This window comes from Xenopus laevis, chromosome 7S (genome assembly GCF_017654675.1).
Source record: "Xenopus laevis strain J_2021 chromosome 7S, Xenopus_laevis_v10.1, whole genome shotgun sequence".
Classification (NCBI taxonomy): domain Eukaryota; kingdom Metazoa; phylum Chordata; class Amphibia; order Anura; family Pipidae; genus Xenopus; species Xenopus laevis.
In genome coordinates, this window is record NC_054384.1 from 52,096,976 (window position 1) to 52,118,222 (window position 21,247).

General features: G+C 37.4%; 1 protein-coding gene across 2 annotated transcripts in view; it reads left to right on the plus strand.

The window, feature by feature from the left end:
* The window catches only part of kif1b.S (kinesin family member 1B S homeolog), a 213,858-nt gene that overhangs the window by 191,798 nt on the left and 813 nt on the right, over positions 1-21,247 (plus strand). The window contains exons 1-12 of one of the 2 annotated variants that reach the window (XM_018227629.2): positions 2,023-2,179; positions 5,941-6,016; positions 6,791-6,970; positions 7,123-7,188; positions 8,708-8,826; positions 11,591-11,657; positions 12,406-12,540; positions 14,075-14,264; positions 16,636-16,766; positions 17,932-18,065; positions 18,142-18,241; positions 19,280-19,402. In XM_018227629.2, the coding sequence (XP_018083118.1) occupies positions 2,040-2,179; positions 5,941-6,016; positions 6,791-6,970; positions 7,123-7,188; positions 8,708-8,826; positions 11,591-11,657; positions 12,406-12,540; positions 14,075-14,264; positions 16,636-16,766; positions 17,932-18,065; positions 18,142-18,241; positions 19,280-19,402 (1,461 nt within the window). In that variant the 5' untranslated portion in view covers positions 2,023-2,039. Of the gene's footprint in view, positions 1-2,022; positions 2,180-5,940; positions 6,017-6,790; positions 6,971-7,122; positions 7,189-8,707; positions 8,827-11,590; positions 11,658-12,405; positions 12,541-14,074; positions 14,265-16,635; positions 16,767-17,931; positions 18,066-18,141; positions 18,242-19,279; positions 19,403-21,247 lie in introns of those variants that run through there. The other variant, XM_041571248.1, reaches the window with a different exon arrangement.

Here is a 21,247-nt window from a genome sequence, read left to right on the forward strand (position 1 = left end):
TATTGGCCCCAAAAAGTAGATACATGTAAGGCAACATTTCGGACCCCACTGGGCCCTTGAGAAAGGGCCCAGTGGGGTCCGAAACGTTGCCTTACATGTATCTACTTTATGGGGCCAATAAAGAAATGTTGATGCACTAAATCTCCACGTCTGGTGTGCCACAGTGTACCTGGTTTCTTACATATGTTCTGGATCACAGGCAGGTGATCCTTTCACTGTTTGAGCACCCTACCCAGCAAAAGGGTTATCTACAGGTCAAAGCTCTTCATACTCGTGTGGAATTGACTTCTACATGAACTCGGCAGGTCTGAGTTGGAGTACTGTTTTATTCAGACTTTTAACACCATTGGGATTTAATAAATCAAAAAAACTGACTTTAATAAATAACCTCCTTAGAGTCCGTTTACAAAAAAAAAAGGTAAAACTTTCCTTTAATTATTCTCCTTTTGACACAACAAACTTTTTAATGGCAAAATCAAAGCAGTGCCCATGTTTACATATATGTGATGCACGTAACATACTGTATGTGCTGGTGTTATTTATACAAGCAAAAGAGCCAATCTCAGCTTTTAAGCTGCTGTATCATTATCCATACCTTCAATTTAAAGGGATCCTGTCATCAGAAAACATGTTTTTTTCAAAACGCATCAGTTAATAGAGCTACTCCTGCAGACTTCTGCACTGAAATCCATTTCTCAAAAGAGCAAACAGATTTTTTTATATTCAATTTTGAAATCTGACATGGGGCTAGACATTTTGTCAATTTCCCAGCTGCCCCTGGTCATGTGACTTGTGCCTGCACTTTAGGAGAATAATGCTTTCTGGCAGGCTGCTGTTTTTCCTTCTCAATGTAACTGAATGAGTCTTAGTGGGACATGGGTTTTTTACTATTGAGTGTTGTTCTTAGATTTACCAGGCAGTTGTTATCTTGTGTTAGGGAGCTGCTATCTGGTTACCTTCCCATTGTTCTTTTGTTTGCCTGCTGGGGGGGAAAGGGTGATATCACTCTAACTTACAGTACAGCAGTAAAGAGTGATTGAAGTTTATTAGAGCACAAGTTACATGATTGGGGGCAGCTGGGAAATTGACAATATGTCTAGCCCCATGTCAGATTTCAAAATTGAATATAAAAAAATCTGTTTGCTCTTTTGAGAAATGGATTTCATCGCTGAATTCTGCTGGAGCAGCACTATTTGATTCATTTTGAAAAAAAAATTATTTTCCCATGACAGTATCCCTTTAAGTAATTGTGACTAATTAATGTTATGTGATGTTGAATTTTGATTTTTCAAAGTCCACCAACTGACTCCAGGTAGGTTCTAGGAGGTCCCCCATAGGCTAAAACAACAATTCAGCGGGTTTTAGATGCCGAATGGTCGAAGTAGAATTTTTAAATTGACAGTGTGATAAATTTCGATATTCTAATTTTTTTTCAAATTCAAATCGAATCTGGACTATTCCCGAGTTGAAGTACATAAAAAAATAGCTCCAAATTAAAAAATTTTGAATTCGAAAATTCACCTTGAACTTTGACAAATCTGCCACTCAATGTCAATATATCATTCTCTCCCAGTCTCACTGGTCTTATCTGGCATCACATGCCACTGTAGACAATTTTAGCGCTGGCAGGCGATCATTTGAGCGCACAGCTTTACTAAAAGCTTGTGAGCTAGTTTAAGTTGCGTGCATCCCAAATATTTTTACCAAAAACATCAACTAGATCAGGGACGCAATCGTTACGCCAGTGTATGATTTGATGGGCACATCCCAATGGCTCAACATCAGTGCAGCTCGGACAAGCCCTACTTTAACAATCGCTAAACAAATTCGTGTCAAATCAGGAAAATGATTTCCTGAGTGACATTTCCTTTACAATCACATGCAAAGTCATGGTGAGCCAGTCAACGAGTTCGGTATACGATTGCTTCAGTCGGGCAAGCTCTGCCCACAGCCTTGCGAGAAATCCTACGCGGTGATTGGGCAAGTGACATGTTGGTCGAGCCCTCTAAACCAATGGCAGTCAATAGCAAAATAAGGGCATGCCTCACATCAGATTGCTTAAACTCACAAACCTGATTAGCTGGAAGTGTTGTTCTAAGAAGAATCTAATCTGTGACTGGTGGCGTTCCGCTTCTTTTTCTCTTATATCTGCAAAGCCTGACGTCTCCAACATGGCTCAGTAAGTACAGGAGCTCTTTATTGCCGTATGCATTAATTAGTTTTGCGTGCCCTATTCAGCCTAGGAGAGAGAATGAAAGAGGTGTCAATCATAAAGGCCATAGCAGTGTATTCCATCTCTTGTGTGGGAATAAATCAAATTCTACAAATTTCTTTGCACATTCGATAAGAGACTGAGTTGCTACGTTTGGTGAACTGGTCTTTTAACTACCTCTTTGTTTAATTGCTCTATATGAAATAGGTAACCCAGGCCTTTCTTTCAATCTGAAGTATTTGAAATGTCGATAAGCTTTTTATGAAAAAGGCAGAAACTTTAGTGGAGATAAAAAAAAAAAAAAAAATCAAAGTAAAAGTTATGTAAATATTTGTAGATTGAAACTATACAGAGTTTATTTTTATATCGCATCTTTCATTATTACCTGTAAGCCCCTGCATTCTTTCTTTTTCCCCATTATCTGAATTCAGCAGAGAAACAGATTTGTTTGTTTCTATACTGTTTTCACTACTGCAGCCTCAACACAATGCACTCCACCCCGAGTCTCAAGAGAATTAAAACCAATCATTTCACAGCCATTTATGATTTTTGTATAATGCTAGCATGATGTTTGTTTCATGTTGACAAAATTAAAGGAAAGTAGTGCAGTGTGAGTTTTGTTTTGAACTGAAATAATGTGGAACTGGCCTCTATAATCAGAAGTCCCGGGAATATGTTAGTTTAAGCACCCCATATGCATTAGTATCTCTTTAAAGGAAAAGTAACACCAATACATGAAAGTGTTTTAAAGGAAAGTCAATATAATGCACTGGCAAAACTGCTGCGTTTACTTCAGAAAAACAGTTATAGTTTATATAACCAAGCTGCTGTGTAACCATGGGGGCAGACATTGAAGCACAGGACACAGTAATTAACAGATACATTCTGAATAATCCCATTGTATACAATAGAGCGTTTCTGTTGACTGTTAATTTTTCAGATTTGAATGGCTGCCCCCGTGGCTACACAGCAGCTTAATTATGTAAACTATAGTTGTGTTTCTGAAGCAAGCACACCAGTTTTACCAGTGCAGCACGACAGTACATATTTTCATTGCTTTAGAACACTTTCATTTTTTGATGTTACTCTTACTTTTAAGGTCTAGATAAGTTTGCATGAGACTCTGCTGATGAGAGTTAGCTGTAACATTAATTCATTTTAAGATTTATTCCTGTTTAAATTAAATATGTATTCTGAAGTGGTGGGCCTTGCCAGCCAGGCGCCCTAAGCAACCTGGCTGTTCGAAGTGCCGAATTGACTCACACATGTTCACACGTGTGAATAGGTGCTCGCTCTCACAGCCGATGAGAAGAAATGGGGACCAGACTAGGGGTAGGAAGCAGAGAAGGTACATGCCTGGTGCCCCCAAGCTTTGCGCCCTAGACACATGCCTTCTCTGCCTACCCCTTGTTCCGGCGCTGGTATTCAGCATTAAAACAGAACTTTATGTCAGCTTTTAAATACTACAGTGTCCCAGTGCAATAACCTTTTTGCAGGTTAATGACCCCTCCCCCTCCCCTTATCCCTTCTACAGTACAGATGATTTCTGCTAGCTATGCTGTAATCCTGTAGCTAATCAAGGCTATTACTTTGTGTCTGTGTTTAATTTTACACCAGTTACTGTAATTGCTTATGACCTCTGGTAAGCACTAAAATCTGTATTTTATGTATGTTAAAACACAAAAACGACATAATGAAAACAAATATAATTATAAGCAACTTTCCAATGTACATTAATGAAACACTTAACTTTTTTGTAGAAGCAATTAAAACTATTATTTGTTTCTCTCTTTCGGTTCTGACCAAAAGTGCAGAGCATACAAATTGTCAGATTTATACTAATTTTAATAGCAATTTACATTTACAAATCATCTTAAAACAATTGAAAATGTGTAACATATCTTGGCAAGTAGGGAAAAAAACTGTTTTGGGTGGACATCCCCAAAAACTGGATAGTTTTGCTGGATAATCAAATGTTCTGCAAACTGATTTTCACTTTAATGCTGTTTATATTTTCACTGACAAATGACATTGGAAAAATATAGACATTAATGTTGCAGGGCTTTTCCAAGCTTTTTAATGGGGAGTCCGAGTTCAATACTGGACCACCCATTATGGCGGACAGTTTATAACTCATTGGCCAGACATAACTGTGTGCTGGACTAAAGTAACTCCAGTTAAATTTGCTCAGAGACAATGAATATGACTTCCTTATTCAGCTGATTTGAAAGGACACATGCTTAAACCCACACTGAGCTATGGTCTTTAAACGGTAAACGTACTCTGTGTACCCTTTAACAATATATAAATATACAAGATAGAGAAGAAATGGTTCTGATGAGGGTCAGAGAACATTACAAATGTATTCTCTGGTTTGATAGAAAATGCACTGAAAGAGACAGGTGGATGCTGAAAATTAATTTGCTAACAAAAAAAATGGAAACTGTTGTTACCAAGCTGTTCATTACAGATAAAACGATAAAATGCCATTGTTATACTTACAATGTGTCCATGTCACTGTATAAAAACAGTACACCTGAGAAAAACCTGGTTGGTTTTCAATCTCTTTTTATTGGTTGTAATAATGCATATCTGTTCTGATTGTTTTGTTTGCATTTAAGAATGGATTTATGATTGTAGTGAGTCACACGGGAATTCTACCAAGGGTGTGTTTCAGCAAAGCTTCAGTGCAACCTGAAGTAAAAAAAGCTCTTTGGTTTCAGGAAGTACATTGTGTTGTCATTAAGAGTCTATTACCTTTAGCTTTGTCTATACATGTCTTTATTTGATGAATATGTTATTTCATGTTGTGATCATTGCAGGCATACAAACATGATGTGTTTCTGGCATAAGCGCTCAATTTCAAATGGACACAAAATTGTGCAATTTGTCTCTGTTTCCTAAAACACTTGCGTCAATACATGCTTGCATGTCTGCAAGGAGTGCTAGTGCACCACTTCAGCCTGTTAACAATAAGGCTAAAATAGTTGGGGAATAAAAAATGCTGATCTGCAGCTGAATTTTGACATTGTAATGTATAACATAAGATGCAACTAGCCTAATTTTATTGACATAGAAAACAGGGCCTCCCTAAACTATCTTGTTCTCCCCTCCAAAAATTGGCAGGTGGGAAAAATGTTATGCCGGTAGTAGGGAAAAATTACCAAGCATTACTAGGGCTTTTTCTGATAAATTCATTTGATGGGACTGCAGTGAAGCACCGACTGCATATGAAATAAAAACACGCATTGTCTTGTGTTCATTCATGTGCTGTCTGTGCAGGCACCACAGCTAAGTGGCCAATTTCCATTATTGTAAGGAGGAACACATAAAGCCACTGCACAGGAAAAATGTAAAAATGGCCATGTGTAAAGGACTGAAACCAGAGCTGTATTTGTACAATAAAACCGTTCAAAGTAATCCTTTCCATCATCCTTTGTTCAAAATTTTATATTCCAAATCTTCTCTTACTTGCCTTGCATCTGTCTAATCCTCTTTTCCCACTTTGCCTCTCTCATTCCCCCACCTTTAATTTTTTTTGCTTCCCTTTTATTTTTTAATTTGCTGTTTCTTACTGTCTTTTCTTAATCAGCTTCTATAAGTTTCCTCGAGCAGAGCAGATGTGTAAGATGTATAGTATGACTTCATTATGTAGATGTTAAATACAAATGTCTTACAGTGCCATTGCTAACATATTCTATATTGATTTTTTATATCTTAATATGTAGAGCTGACATTGCCCTTATTGGACTGGCTGTGATGGGTCAAAACCTAGTGTTGAATATGAACGACCATGGCTTTGTGGTATGTACTGAAATGAAGAAATGAATGTTGACTAATTGTTGGTTGTTGTAACTCTTAAACCTTGTTCCTTGTTTATAATGGACTCTTTAGAAAACATAATGTTTTTAGTGATGTACATTTTGTTAAGTTCATATGTTCTAAATAATTCATTTCTACCCATGAAGGCAAAGCACATTTAACTTTCTGGAACTTTCTGCATTCATTACTTTTTCTTAACCCTAGTTCAATGGACATTTGTTTAAACTTATAAATAGTAAATGTGTTGAATAATGTCTACTTGTTAAGCAAATATATCTCTGTGCCATATACACCACACAATCCATATATTAAATAAGATAATTCATTACACACTTGACATGGTTATGGACATATCTTATATTTGAAAAAATAGGTTAAAGCAGCAGTAAAACAAGAAAGATGGTATAACCTTATAAGACCAAAGAATAATCCAGTGCTATGAACATCTGTATCCTCTCTTGGGATTTTTAACCCCAGACAGAATTCAAACAATCTCTAAAGCCAACAAAATTTCTCATTGGCTGGAAGCTGCTCAGGTCAATAAACCGCAATGCATTATATCATGAAAACTGTGGCATTTGCTGTGCTCCTGTTTGTGTTTAGTAATGTTAATATGGAATGCTGTAGGCTCAATATTAAGAACTCGTGCCATTTTGTGAGAAATTGGTTATTTTACCTATATTGCATAATTGTATATTTGTACAAGATGTGTGTTTGTTTAAACATTTTTTAAAAAGTTTGCTCCTTTATGCTAAGGTATGTGCATATAACAGGACGGTGTCAAAAGTAGACCAGTTTTTGGCTAATGAAGCAAAAGGAACTAAAGTTATTGGTGCCCACTCCCTAGAAGAAATGGTGTGCAAGCTGAAGAAGCCACGGAGAATAATGATGCTTGTAAAAGCTGGACAGGCTGTTGATGACTTCATAAATAATTTGGTATGTGTAAAGGGAAGATCTAGACCCCTTCCACTGCAGTCAAATAAGACAGACTTGTGTTTCTTTGTTAAAGTCCCAGTTGTCAAGATTAGAGTACCAGTGGACCTGTTTGCTTATTCCTCATATAAAATATATATTTTTTTCATATGTAGATTCCTTTGCTGGAGCCTGGTGATATTATCATTGATGGTGGAAATTCAGAATACAGAGACAGCACTGTAAGTTGAGCTTCAACGCTGCTTTTCATCCTTTTTATTTTAAACCCCCTAAAAGACTCTAATCAGCCCCCAGAATAGCATACATTTTCCCTGCCATTCAATCTCCGTTTGTTTCAGAATCACAAGCAGCTCATTTCAGCTAGTTTATCTCTAGCAGCTTCTACTGTGAGCTCCCGATGGTGAAAGAGGTGTCTACGGTGCATGCCAGTGCCTCCTGCTCCAATTGAAATCAGTCAGACATGTGCAAGAGGAACTTTTTTGACTATCATCTAGAGATGCACCGAATCCAGGATTCGCTTCGGGATTCGGCCTTTTTCAGCAGGATTCGGATTCAGCCGAATCCTTCTGCCAGGCCGAACCAAACCCTAATTTGCATATGCAAATTAGGTGAGGGAAATCATGTGACTTTTTGTCAGAAAACAAGGACGTAAAATATTTTCCCCCTTTCCACCCCTAATTTGCATATGCAAATTAGGGTTCGGATTCGGTTCGGTATTCGGCCGAATCTTTCACGAAGGATTCGGGGGTTCGGCCGAATCCAAAATAGTCGATTCGGTGCATCCCTACTATCTTCACAATCAAAGAGAAAAGGAGAGCTCAGAAAAAAATTTGGGGGGGGGGAAGCTTCACTCTAGACCAGGAACTAGCTGTAGTAAGCTGCAGTGGAGCTACTTGTGATTTAGAGACAACGTACAGAAAGAAAGGTGTGTTATTCTGGGCACTATTTACATAAATTTTAGAGGTTAAAAAAAGGTTTGCTCATCCATGTTCTATTTGTTCCTACGGGATTTTTAGAATCGTATTTATAACGGAGTTCACCATTTGATAAATATGCTTTTAAAAATCCCGTAGGAATGAATATAAAGTGAGCGAGTTTTTCTGTGGTGAGTTCTAAATTCACACTTTAATAAATCTGCTCCTAAATGTCTAAAAAAAACTTTTTCACTTTTTGACATTCCAGGTTTTTTAGAGACAAGGTACACCATTTTTCATAGTCTATAATTCAAGCTGGGCCAATTTACTTATTCTCTGTAATAGGATTACTATCTTTTTTAATTTTTTTGATAAAAAAAGTACAACAGGACCTTTTTGAGTAAAAAAACTGTGATTAAGTAGTATAGATATTACACATGTATCAAAAGTAGTAAGAATGAAAAAGCAGAATAATTATCATTAATTACTTGGCTTTCAGTGGCAGGGAACTGTTAGCAGCTGGGCCTTATTCATGCTTCAGGCTTTCATGCAACTTAATCGAATTAGAATCTGAGCAGAGCAATCCATGTCTGATGAAAAGGTGGACAGCAAAGTATAAAGTCTTTTTGTGTAAATCTAATAAGAATTTGCTCTGTTGGTTCTCTCTGAGATTCCAGTTTAGAAAACTTTTTTTTTTTTATAATGATCATATCCTTTTAATAATATTCTTGACAAAGAGATGGGCTTTGTGCTGCAAAATAGCCTTTTTTTATAAAGTATGATGTTTATAGTTTTGATTTTGTGTTATTGCCTGTTTATTTTTCAGAGACGTTGCAATGAGCTAAAGGCCAAGAAAATTTTGTTTGTTGGAAGTGGCGTCAGTGGAGGAGAGGATGGGGCACGATATGGCCCCTCCCTCATGCCTGGAGGAGACAAACAAGCCTGGTATTAAGCTGCTTTAAATTTTCTAAAGGTGTATATATTGCAGATAATATAACCACCTGCTATAAATTATAGTACAATGGAGGTCACAAGACTACAAAGAGGATCAACACTGCAGTGCTTCTGTACAGGCAACAGAGCTCCGTAGTGCTTTCCATTATCTTTATTCATTCTAGTATTGAGGCCGCTGTCCTTTTTATTTTTTGTAAAACAAAAGAGTGCTTACACACAGCAGAGAGCTTTTACTGCCTTTAACTATATTTATAATAACCTTCTGCCCTTGCATCATCAAAAAAGTGTGCTCCAAGGTCACATAGTAACATATTAAGTTAGGTTGAAAAAAGACACATGTCCGTCAACTTCAACCTTAAGTTTATATATAACCTGCCTAACTGTAAGCTGATCCAGAGGAAGGCAAAAAACCCAATCTGAAGCCTCTCCAATTTGCAATTTTTTTCCAATTTTGGAAAAAATCTCTTCCTGACTCCAAGATGGCAATCAGACCAGTCCCTTGATCAACTTGTACTATAACCTTTCTTCCATTCCCTCACTATACAGCATATTCCAGTGGAAGAATAACCCCTTCCTCCCTCAAATCTATGCTACCCTTTTAATACAGCTCAAGACCTTTTTGCCCTTGAAGCTGCTGACTGGCATTGCTTGCTACAGCCAAGTTTATTATCTGCAAGGGCTCCAAGGTCTTTTTCCATTATGGATTTGCCTAGTGCAGTCCCATTTATGGTATAAGTGGGTTACATATTTTTACAGCCCAGGTGCATGACTTTACATTTATGAACATTGAATCTCATCTGCCATTTAGCTGCCCAGATTGCCAGCTTGTCAAGATCCTGTTGCAAATATGCTTCATCCTGGATAGAATTAGTTGGGCTGCATAGTTTTGTGTCATCTGCAAACACTGATACATTACTTACAACACCCTCCCCTAAGTCATTAATGAATAAGTTAAATGAAAGTGGGCCCAATACAGAGCCCTGAGGGACCCCACTAAGAACTTTACTCCAATTAGAGCATGTACATGTTAACAACCACCATCTGCACTCGATCCTGTAGCCAGTTTCCTATCCATGTGCAAACAACTTCATTAAGCCCAACAGCCCTTCGTCGATGAGATCCATTAACAAGCCTTCAAATAATTTACCCAATACAGATGAATTTACAGGCCTATAATTGCCAGGCTGAAATTGCGAACCCGTTTTAAAAATAGGAATGATGTCAGATTTCCTCCAATCCATAGGTGCCATACCAGATGAAAGAGAGTCTGAGAAAATCAAAAATAGACTAGTCCAAAACTGAACTAAACTCTCTTAAAACCTGTGAGTGCATTCAATCTGGCCCTGGTGCCTTATTCAGATTTTTTTAGTAAAGCATTATGAACCCTATAATCAGCCACTGACTATATTGAGCTGAGACAACGCTGCAGCTATGCGGCGGATCTGCGAACTCTGACCCCTCTGTTATAAACACTGAAGAAAATAACTAATTTAGTATCTGTTTTTTTTTGTATCTGTTAAAGGGGCAACACTCTGAACCTGCATTGTTTTACTATTAATATACTTAAAAAACTTTTTGGGGTTAGTCTTAGCCTCCAGATTGCTGCTGTACAACATTTATTATAGTGTTTATATTCATTAAATGCAGCTTCTGTCCCCACAGACTTGTAGCGTTTCTCTTAATTCCGATTAACTTCTTTACCTCTATATTAAGCCACATTTACTTCTTAAGGTAATAACTGAGAGCAGTAATGATTTAATATAATTTTAAATGCCAACCATTGCTGTTCTGTGTTTTTAGCAGAAAACATAATGCCCGATCTATGCTCTGCAGGGCAGACCCTTAAGGAGCTAAAGTTTGCTTTTCTGAATTCAGGGTTTTTGTTGTCCCAGTATATATTTGTTTTTTGCAACAGACATTAAATGAGATACCATTATGGTCACTGGTGCCCAGGGGTTCAATTGCTTGCTATACGTTATGGGTCATCGAGATCACCAGATCCCATATAGTATTTTTTCTGGTTGGCTCCCCAACAACTTGTGCCATTAAATTGTCATGCAAAAAGTTTATAAACGCTCCCATTGACTGTCCTGGAAGTAATGTCGCTCAAGTTGATATATGGGCGGCATATTTAAAGGGGCAGTATACAAGGGGTTCATGCTAAACAAGCATATTTGCTATTGTTTTAATTACAAAGGTAGATTATTAGATTATAATTTTAGCCTTTGCCAAAACAGTCTCAACAAAGGATGAAGGGAGGTAAATGTTTATACAAAGCATTGTGGCAGTATTTATAAACACTGTACAAATTTGCACCTGATTTCCCCCCCCCCCCATTCCATGCCTAAAACTTTGCGTCGGAGTGGGTCAAAGGGGAGGACACACTAGTGCAATGAGCGCGCCATCTGCACTAGCGGAGCTGATTTAAATACCAGACATTTTACTCATACAGTTACAGGAGGCGGCTTTTTGCCTCCCCTAGTAATTGACTGCTGACTTCTAGGAGTGGCACTGCCTGCATTTTGTAGGCAGATGGAGAGAAGTGGATCCACTCCGATACCTATATGCTTCCCTGTTTAGCTGAACTGACAGACACAGCATCAGCCTAAGTGCAACTACATGGAGAGGGGTGAAGATCATGCCAAAAAAGAGAGTGCTTGCATTTTTCTGGCTGATCTCTGCTCTGTGTAGCTACACTCACGATTTTTCCTGCATCTCTAATGAAACCCCTGTTTGTTTATTTTTTACTTTGTAGGCCCCATATCAAAAACATTTTCCAGAGTATTGCTGCTAAGGTGGACAATGAACCATGCTGTGATTGGGTAAGTGCTATTATATGTAAATAACAATAAACTGTTTGAAATCCTGTTATTTTAAAGGGGCGGTTTGCCTTTAAATGAACTTTCAGTGTTGTGTAGACAGTGAGCATTTGCAGTTAGTCTTTGTTTTTTATATTTTGTGGTGTTTGAATTATTATTATATTCCAGTTTAGAATTTTAGCACCTATCTGATTGCTATGGTCCAGTGTACCCAAGGCAGACAGTCACTTCATTGGGAGGCAGAAATATAAATAGAATGAATATTAGGCTAAGCAGTAAAGTGGCAAAGACAATAAAATTGTCAGAGCAATATATTTTTGTTTCTGTGGTCAGTGAGTCTCACTTGAAAACTGGAAAGGGGCAGAAGAAGGATCAGTTAACTTTAAAATTGAAGACAAATTGAATAGTTAAGAATAGGACATTTTACAACATTCTCAAAGGTGAAATGCCCCATTTATTTTATTATTCTTAAATCCAAAATAAAATATCAATACTTTTTTTAATACCATTGTGCTAGGGTTGGGGCAACATTAGGAATGTGTCACAAGATTAACTAAAAGTAAATTGAAAGATTGAAAGATGAACTTCCCTTTAGTATGTGTGTTGATCATCACAAAATATACCTGTGTATCCCCTCTGCATCATATTTACTAGCCAGGATTATCTAAAAAAAAACTCATGTAATATAAAATGTGTATTTTAATGTCTGGCATGTAACTGATGCTGTTACATTCAATGTATTTCTTGCCAGGTTGGTGAAGAAGGAGCTGGACATTTTGTAAAAATGGTACACAATGGCATTGAATATGGAGATATGCAGCTGATATGTGAAGCCTACCACTTAATGAAAGATATTTTGGGAATTGACCAAGATGAGATGGCCAAGGTAGAATTTTGTGGTGCATGAATGTCAAAAAATCCTATTAGCTTTGTTTACCATACAGCATATAAATTCCCTTATAAACTTCAGAGTTCTGCATTAAGCAGATGTTTTTTTTTCTTGTGTATTCACTTTTATTAATCAAGAAGTATTATCACATCAAAAGAATGTTTTGAATAATAATTTTGCATAGTATTATCTGTATATACATCAAATTCACTGATTCATAAACATTATCAATGTTTACATTTCCATTATCATTATACATCTTTGATATAAGCAGGTGTTTTTAAACATTCCATTCCATTTTTCTGTAATGTGCTTTAAGAGATCAGGTCTTATAAGGGTTATACATATGTTTTAGGGATGTTCTTAATACAAAATGATGTATGCATAAAAAAAAAAAACCACAACATACAATTTATAATATTACCTAAGACAATGTTCTAGAAGCCCCCATGGGCTTTCTTTCCATGTAACTGATTTCTTCTAAGACAGGTGCATCTCCGTTGGCATGTGCATTTAATGAGGGCTGGTGAAAATACCTCCCAACATTTAAAAATGGAAAGAGGGACAAAAAGATCTGCCCTGCTACGTTCAGCTATGCCCACTGAAAAAGCCTCTTATTTTAATTAAGACAAACTTTGTATTTTATTCTGGCATCCGTGAAGGAAATCAAAGAGAAAAACTCGGGACTTCAGGCTGAGTTGTCCAAATCAGGACTGTCCCGCAGAAAACAGGACAGTTGGGAGGTATGGGTGTAGAAGAAATGTCACTTTAACAATGGACTGGGTTGAGGAATAACAGGACTTTATGGGAGATGGCCTTTCTGCAATTCAGAGCTTTCTTGATAACAGGTTTTTAAATAAGGATCTTATACAGTACCTATGTGCCTGCTACACACCAATCCGCTGCCCTATCATGCTGTCCACATTTACTTTGTCCATGCCTCAAGACAGAAAATTGTTAGTGGTGCTGTAGATTATAGCCACAGGCTAGAGATATTTCCACCCCAGAAGATCAGAAAGCTCTAAAATTGACAAAGTAATTTATCATTCTGTCTCAGGAAAACTAATTACGTTTTCAGTTTTTGACTTTATTTTAATGTAACTTTTATTTTATTATAGCTATCATCTGAAGTAAAATAGCAATCCACCGCCACAAACAAATATATATATATATATATATATATATATATATATATATATATAATTTTTTTTTTTTTTTTGGCTACTAGTGATGTATGGGTCGAGAAAAACTTGACCCAAACCTGTACCACCTGACATGCGCCTGCCCGCACCCGACTTCCGTCCTCCGTTTATGGACCCGCCCTGCCCCGCCAATGACATCACAAAAGGGAGGCACACGGCTATAAAACCAAAAGTCGGAAGCCGGCAGTGTAAGGTCGCGCCCCCAACCTGCAAACAGCGCAGTGAGGTCAACCTGAACTCGCCGTTTAAAAACATAAGCAGAACAAATGCCCCATGCAAATTCCCACATAACAAAAAATCTTATGGTACCTGTTCTTTTGTTCTTTCAGACTTTTGAAGAGTGGAACAAAACAGAATTGGACTCCTTCTTAATTGAAATCACAGCTGAAATTTTGAAGTTCAGAGATACAGATGGCAAACACCTGCTCCCAAAGATACAGGACACAGCTGGACAGAAAGGAACAGGAAAATGGACAGCTATTTCTGCTCTTGATTTTGGCGTACCTGTAACACTTATAGGTGAGCACAGATTTCTAAGGGCAGAGACACACGCTGCTATTTTAGATTAGTCACCCAGCGACAAATCGCTTCTTCTCCGGGCAACTAATCTCCCCGAACTGCCTTCCCACCGGCTAGAATGAAAATCGCTGACGGGATGGCAGTCTGAATGCTTCATTTTCCAAAGTTGCCTCACAAGGAAACTTTGGGCGAGTTCAGAAAGCTGAAGCGATCCGAGTGCCATCCCCCCAGCAATTTTTCTTCAGGCGATTTAGATTAGTCACCTGCAGAAGAAGCAGTGATTTGTCTAATACAAAGTAGGTTGAAACTCTTAAGATATGGGAGCAGCTGACCATTTGATAAGTTGTTGCTGGAGGAAATATTAAGCAAACAAAAAAACCTCAGGGAGAGTCTATGCTTTTAAGATAAGGTTGATTGAAGCCAAATGGGTAATAGACATAATGATGTTTTGAGCTAACCCTTTTTTTTCTATTTTTTGAAAAATCATTATTTTATTGATTTTTTTTATAATAATAAGGGAAGGGGTACAGAAAGGAAGAAGGGAGGGAGGTGTAAGCACATACAACATATCATGCTTCACAAAATAAAGATTTTGTGCAATAGCTATAATAGATTACTTTGTTTCCTAACTAGAAGCCAGTGGTTCTGGCTTATAGCCTCTGGGCACAGTATATGTAAATGATATTAATATTTTGGTAGCTAGGTAAATTGAAGTGCCTAGCTTTTTTTTTTTTTAGTTCCTCCGTTTCCCATAAATGTAGTAATTTACTGCCTTATCTGTTCTCTTGAGGTTACAGTTTTGTAGAAGCAGAAATTTTCACTATTAACAAACTTCATCATCAATTGGCATCTGCATCCTTGTGTTGTAATAGCATTAAATAAAAATAAATGGGGCTTTAAAGTCCAGGGGCAACAATGACATAATTGGGGGTAGAAACAGGGCCATAAATCACACTTGTTATAGCAGAGACAAGCTAAATTTTCTCATATCTTGAAAGCTATCTATGCCAGCATACTGATTCCTTGCCTAAGCACAGTTTTGCAGGAAATCAATTCTCAACTCAACGTGTCGGAGACTGGTAGATAGAGACACTGACAATACGGGGTATGGAAGCTAAGGAGTTCTTATATTTTCCACAGAAGGAAATGGAATATCTGTTAATTTGTCATTGAATAATTAATTGCAAAATCAATTTTCTGTGCTTAAAGGATACAAAAAAAGAACAGATTCCATATACACATGGCACTGCTAAAGTCAAATTTCTGTTTTATGCTTGTGAATCATAACTATGTATGATACTGTTTGCTTTAGGTGGGGGAGAAATCAAGTTAAGCAATGCCTTTTGTTGCAATACAAGACTGTAGGGTGTGGGTAAATTTGCACTGAAACATAGCTTGGAATCAAAATCTCTAAGCAGAAACAGCAGTTTGCAAAGCCCTGTTCACTTCCTGGAGAAGATTCCTGAGAAGATTACAAGTGGTGTAATTCCAAAAAGGAAGTGTGAACTACACAATAATGATTGTGTCAACTGTGAAATTAGAAATATTGGTTAGTTGTGTAATCTTTAGTTAGGTAATTATTCTGTGTATTTAAATTAAGTGCTTGAAAGACTGTTTTGGTTGTGTGCATGGGAATTTCCATTTAAAAAAAGGCTTAATTCTAATAAAAATATTACATATGAAAAATATACATTAAACAGTTGTATTTTCATACCTCTGCAGTTTCAGCTTTCTTTAAACATCAACTCTTAATAGTGCTTTTTTTTTTAATGTAAATGTTCAGTAATTATCAGCTCCAACATTATCCATATTGCTTAACTGAAAAAGTTTGTTCAATCAGATTGTGAAGGCAGGTACCAGCTTAGCGTGATTATAAAGTAGAATAGACACATAATAAATGTGTTGTGAGCAGGGCCATCTGATCCCATTTTTATTATTGACCCATTATTTGTTAATTTTTTTTTTATAAACCTCTGGTTTTCTTTTTTTTTCATTAAAAGCTCTGTGTAACTTCCTGGTTCATAGCCATGTGGAATGTGGATTTTTGCAAAATAAAAATCCTGTAGTTGCAAAAAAACAAGTTTTCTGAAAACATTTTAAAGGACCACCTTTCACTTTGCTAGGAAATTATGCAATCCAAATTCATACATCCACTTTTTTGTGATGTATGTTTTTAAGTTTGCTGGAAAGATTCATACTTGCTGTCCAATGTAAATGACACCTTATTAAACCTTTTTGGACACCCACTCTGTGTATTAATTACACAGTGGTCTGCACTTTTTCATCCTGGTATGTTGATGGGGAAGTGAGGTAGTATTCCAGCCATGGTTCCAATAAACCTATTTGGTTTGTCGTCATTTGCATTTTATAGGTGAAGCAGTGTTTGCACGGTGTCTCTCATCCCTTAAGACCGAACGTGTAGAGGCAAGCAAACAGTTGAAAGGACCAAAAGTAAATACCTTTTATGGTGACAAAAAGGCTTTCTTGGAGGATATTCGCAAAGTGAGTTTTCATTTTTTTTTCTCTTCTATTCAGTTATCTCGTAGATGTTACATAGCATCCAGCTGGTGACTAGGAATGGGTAGACTGTAGTCACAATTGGGCTGTGCAGGACAAAAGTAGTTTAAAGTAGAAGTTCATAATAATATTAAACACATAGGGGTAAATTTACTAACCTCCAAAAATTCGCCAGCAACGGCTTCGCTCATATCGCAACACTTCGCCAGGTGTAGATTCGCCAGGACAATGCTAATTCACTAGAATCCGAAGTTGCGTCCAGGGCGCCAAATGCTGGTGACGTTGTGCTATCGTTACTGCGGCAAGCAACGCGAAGTTGCGCTAGCGTTGATTCATTTGCATACGCCGGGAAGTTTAAAGTTGAATGGACGTATATGTTGCAGCAAATACATTACATTACACAAGCCCAGGAAACCTTAATAAAAGAAAATAGAGTTGTTATATTGCCCTACACATGAGCCCAGTGTATAGTTTATGTGCCATATGTTAGGAAATGTAGGGGGGGAAACCAGTTACCCCCCAAAAAAAATTTTTTTAATTTTTTCAGCATATCACCCAGAAAAAGGAAAATACGCTAGTGTTCAACTATTTTTTTAGGAAGTCCTATCTACTCTATTGCACTTCGCCTGGTCTGAGGTGGCAAAGGCAAGTCTGGCACAAGAGGTAACATCCAGTAAAATCCGCATCTCAGTGAATTTGCGTAGTTACGTCCATTTGCCAAATCGCAAATTCGCCAGGCATTAGGGAGCAAAGTACTGCTAGAGTCTATCTCCTTTGCTAGCGAAGTTATGCCAGCGACTGTTAGTAAATCAGCAAAGTACCGAAATGACATCACGCATTAGTCACTTCGCCCTTTAGTAAATTTGCCCCCTAGTGTAGAATACTCGATTTCGAAACCGTTTGCAGATGGGCTACGTCTTTTAAAGCATTATTTAGGTTTAAGTAGCAAACATGCAAGTTTGTGATACATAGAGATAAACCAATGAAAAAGAATGGACAAGAAAAGCTGAACTCTCCAAAGAGGATGCAGTTAATATTGCAAATTGGACATGTACGAAAATAGAGCTTAATTCACTGAGGCTTTAACACCCCACATTGAAAACTTTGTATATTTTCTCTCATTCAGAATGATTTAATATCTTTTCTGCAGGCACTTTATGCTTCAAAGATAATTTCCTATGCGCAAGGGTTCATCTTGTTCCGTCAAGCAGCCAAGGAATTTGGTTGGAAGCTGAATTATGGAGGAATTGCAATGATGTGGCGAGGTGGCTGTATTATTCGTAGGTAAGAAGCAAATATCTGTCGCATTAAGGGCTAAAAGCACATTTTCAGTATGCATTAATTTTTCTTTGCTTCTCAGTGTGTTTTTAGGGAAGATTAAAGAAGCCTTTGACAGAAATCCAGAACTTCAGAACTTGTTACTGGACAATTTTTTCAAAAGTGAAATGGAGAACTGTCAGGTGAGTAGTAAGGAACTTGTCAATTCTAAAAGAATAAGAATCTTCTTTTGCATTCTACAGCTGCGTTATACTCACTACATACTTCATACCGTAAACCAACTTGCAAGAAATACACTTTCAGTTGTACCAAAACTCCGGATTGGCAGTAATTTTGTGAATTTTGTCTTTCATTCTTACAGTAAAAGCATTTCCCCATCACCCAAACAATATGCCTGTTCACTGCTTCAGTGGCTTGCCAAGGTCCCACAATGCACGGGCACCAGAAAGTTGGCTATGTCCATGCAAGTGATGTCCTTTTAGTATTTATAATTTAAAGGGGACCAACTGAACAGAGTTTATATGCCGAGAACTTCCCACAGTTGAACTGTAGAAGCTGCTCAGATGAGTAGTGAAACGTCTTCATTGAAAACTCAGCAAGTCCAGTTGTTTTTAGATTTACCTATACTAGATATGAGTTTACATGTTAAAAAATTTACATAGTGCAGCACTCCAGCACCCCTTATTTTCCTCTGCTGAATGTCTGCCAGAGTCAGGAGATCCTAACACTTCCTAATTAGTATAACCTGTGATGTTAGTGAGTGAACTGCAGAATTCTGCAATACCAGCGTCCCTCACACAAGTTTCTGCTCCCTGCCCTGTCGTTCTTTGCCTCCCTCCTGATTAAACTCTATCATTCTCTCTGCTCAGGTCAGTTACAGAAGCCTGAATTTAAAGTTCTGGTGTGTGCCATTATCATCTGTTAGATCTCATCCCCAAAAAACTCTTCAACCTTAGTCAGCCCTTCTTCTTTACAGGAAATAATAGCATGGAAATTCATCACTAAAGTGTTCAAAGTAGCCCTAGTTTACTGTTCCTTTCCCTAAATGTACAGTTTTATGTTCATTATTGCTTGTTCTAAAGACACAATGACCAACTGTGGATTCTGTAAACATAAAAGATGTTTTGTACAAAAAAAACTACCTGTTTTTGAGCATCCATTTAAGAAACATTTTCAACATACCTTATGTCCTTTCTCTAAAAAAAAATGTTTTTGTGTAGGAGTCCTGGCGGCGAGTGGTCAGCACAGGAGTACAGTATGGCATTCCAATGCCCTGCTTTACTACAGCCCTTTCATTCTATGATGGTTATAGGCATGAGATGTTACCAGCAAATCTTATCCAGGTGAGTCAGCTGGAATTTATGTATGAGGCTGATATTAATGTTGAAATTATTGGTCATGACTACAGGCCCAGACTGGCAATCTTCTGGCAAATGCCAGAGGGGCTGCTGTAAGATATCATAGACAATCACTGTTTTTTGGGCCTGTGGTGCGATTTCTGGGCCTCTGTGTACTTTAAATGTCAGGGCCTATTTTGAATCCCAGTCTGGATCTGCATGAGTATGTAAATCAGATAAGCCAAACCTAATGCTTCTAGATATTAGGTAATTATATTAAAAACAAGATATCATTTTATACTTTGCTCTAATATGGAACTGGACTCACAACAATCCTCCTTATTCATATTCCTTTAACGTTTTATTTAATGTGAGTGTGGTTGTGACTAGTCATTGCCCTATAGCTAAATTTGGAGTTTTTACTATTGGAATAAGTAAGGTAATGGAGGGTAAGAGAACATTTCATAAATAGAAATGCTTGACTTACTTGAGTCAGATGGTTAAAGTGTATAATGAGCTAAAAATAAATATCAAACAGGAAACAAATATAGATGTTATAACCTGGTCACCACTAAGTAACTTTAGTAAGAAATACCAATTTTTGGGGATGCAAAAATGCAGACTCCTGTACAGCAGGAGCCCACCTTGCTTTCCTGTTGATTTAAGGTTTGTTGCAGCACTGGACATTCAGTTTATGAGTGCTTCAAAAGCAAAAACGGTTCTTTGCAGCAACAGGTGCAAGCTGTACCCTCTGCCAGGGCAAAATTCTATAGATCAATAAAAGCAGCAGCACTCCGTTATTATTGAAAAAAGTGAAAAACTTTACTCAAAGTGCCTTAGGTAACCTTTTGGGCTCCTTTGGCCCTATGTCAAGCCTTTCTTGTAGTAGCACTGGGCATCACCATTTGTTATTGTGATCAGTGGTTAGTTTGCCTTTTTTATCCAATCGTAAATTAGAGGTGCTCTCATTAAGTAGATCCATTTCTTACAATATATGCTTAACCCCTTATATTATTGTCGAACGCATCTAAATTAATTGCTAATTAGTTATGCATAGAAGCATTACTATATATGAAAAATGCATTGTGTAGGGGGATTGTTAAAATATGATGCCTCAAATTAGGTAAACTTTACAAATCTTCTCCTTTCATTGTGCTGAAGAAAATATACTGATATTGATAGAGGGAGCACTTGGAAAACTTACACCTGGGTAGAAACCCATGGCAACCGGTCAACGTTTTTGTATATTTATTAATTCTGAAGCTGGCTGATCAAATAAAAATCTAATCATTGATTGTTTGCTGCCCAGTTCCAAATTTTTCCAGTGTTTTGGGCAGTTTTCTAATGCAGTTCTTTTGCCTGGTTCTCGGGTAAGAGTGGTTGAGGGGCAAGGTGAAAGGTCTAAAATACTTTGAAGAAATAATTATAAATCGTAATATGTGTCAGCAGGAAAACAGCAAACATTTTTTCCCTGCTGTGTTATTACTCTCACAGCATTCCCCCAGTATAATGTGGATGTAAGATGTATTGCAGTCCCCAGAATTTTCCTAATGCCATCCCCTTATGGGATGACCTACCTGATATTAAAAAGAAATGTTTTAGGAAAGCTCAACAAAATATGTAAAATAAAAATTGACAGAAGCTACAAACAAAGTGTAAGATTCACTCTGATGCAGCTCACTTTCAGGAGGCAGACATGTCATCTCAAGACGTGTCACCCTGGGGCTCATTTATAAACATTGGGCAAATGTGCACTTGGGCAGTAACCTATAGCCACCAATTTTGCCCAGTGTTTATTAATAACCCCCCTGAGTTACCTTCTGAAATAACAGGCCAGAGTCAGTAATTTGT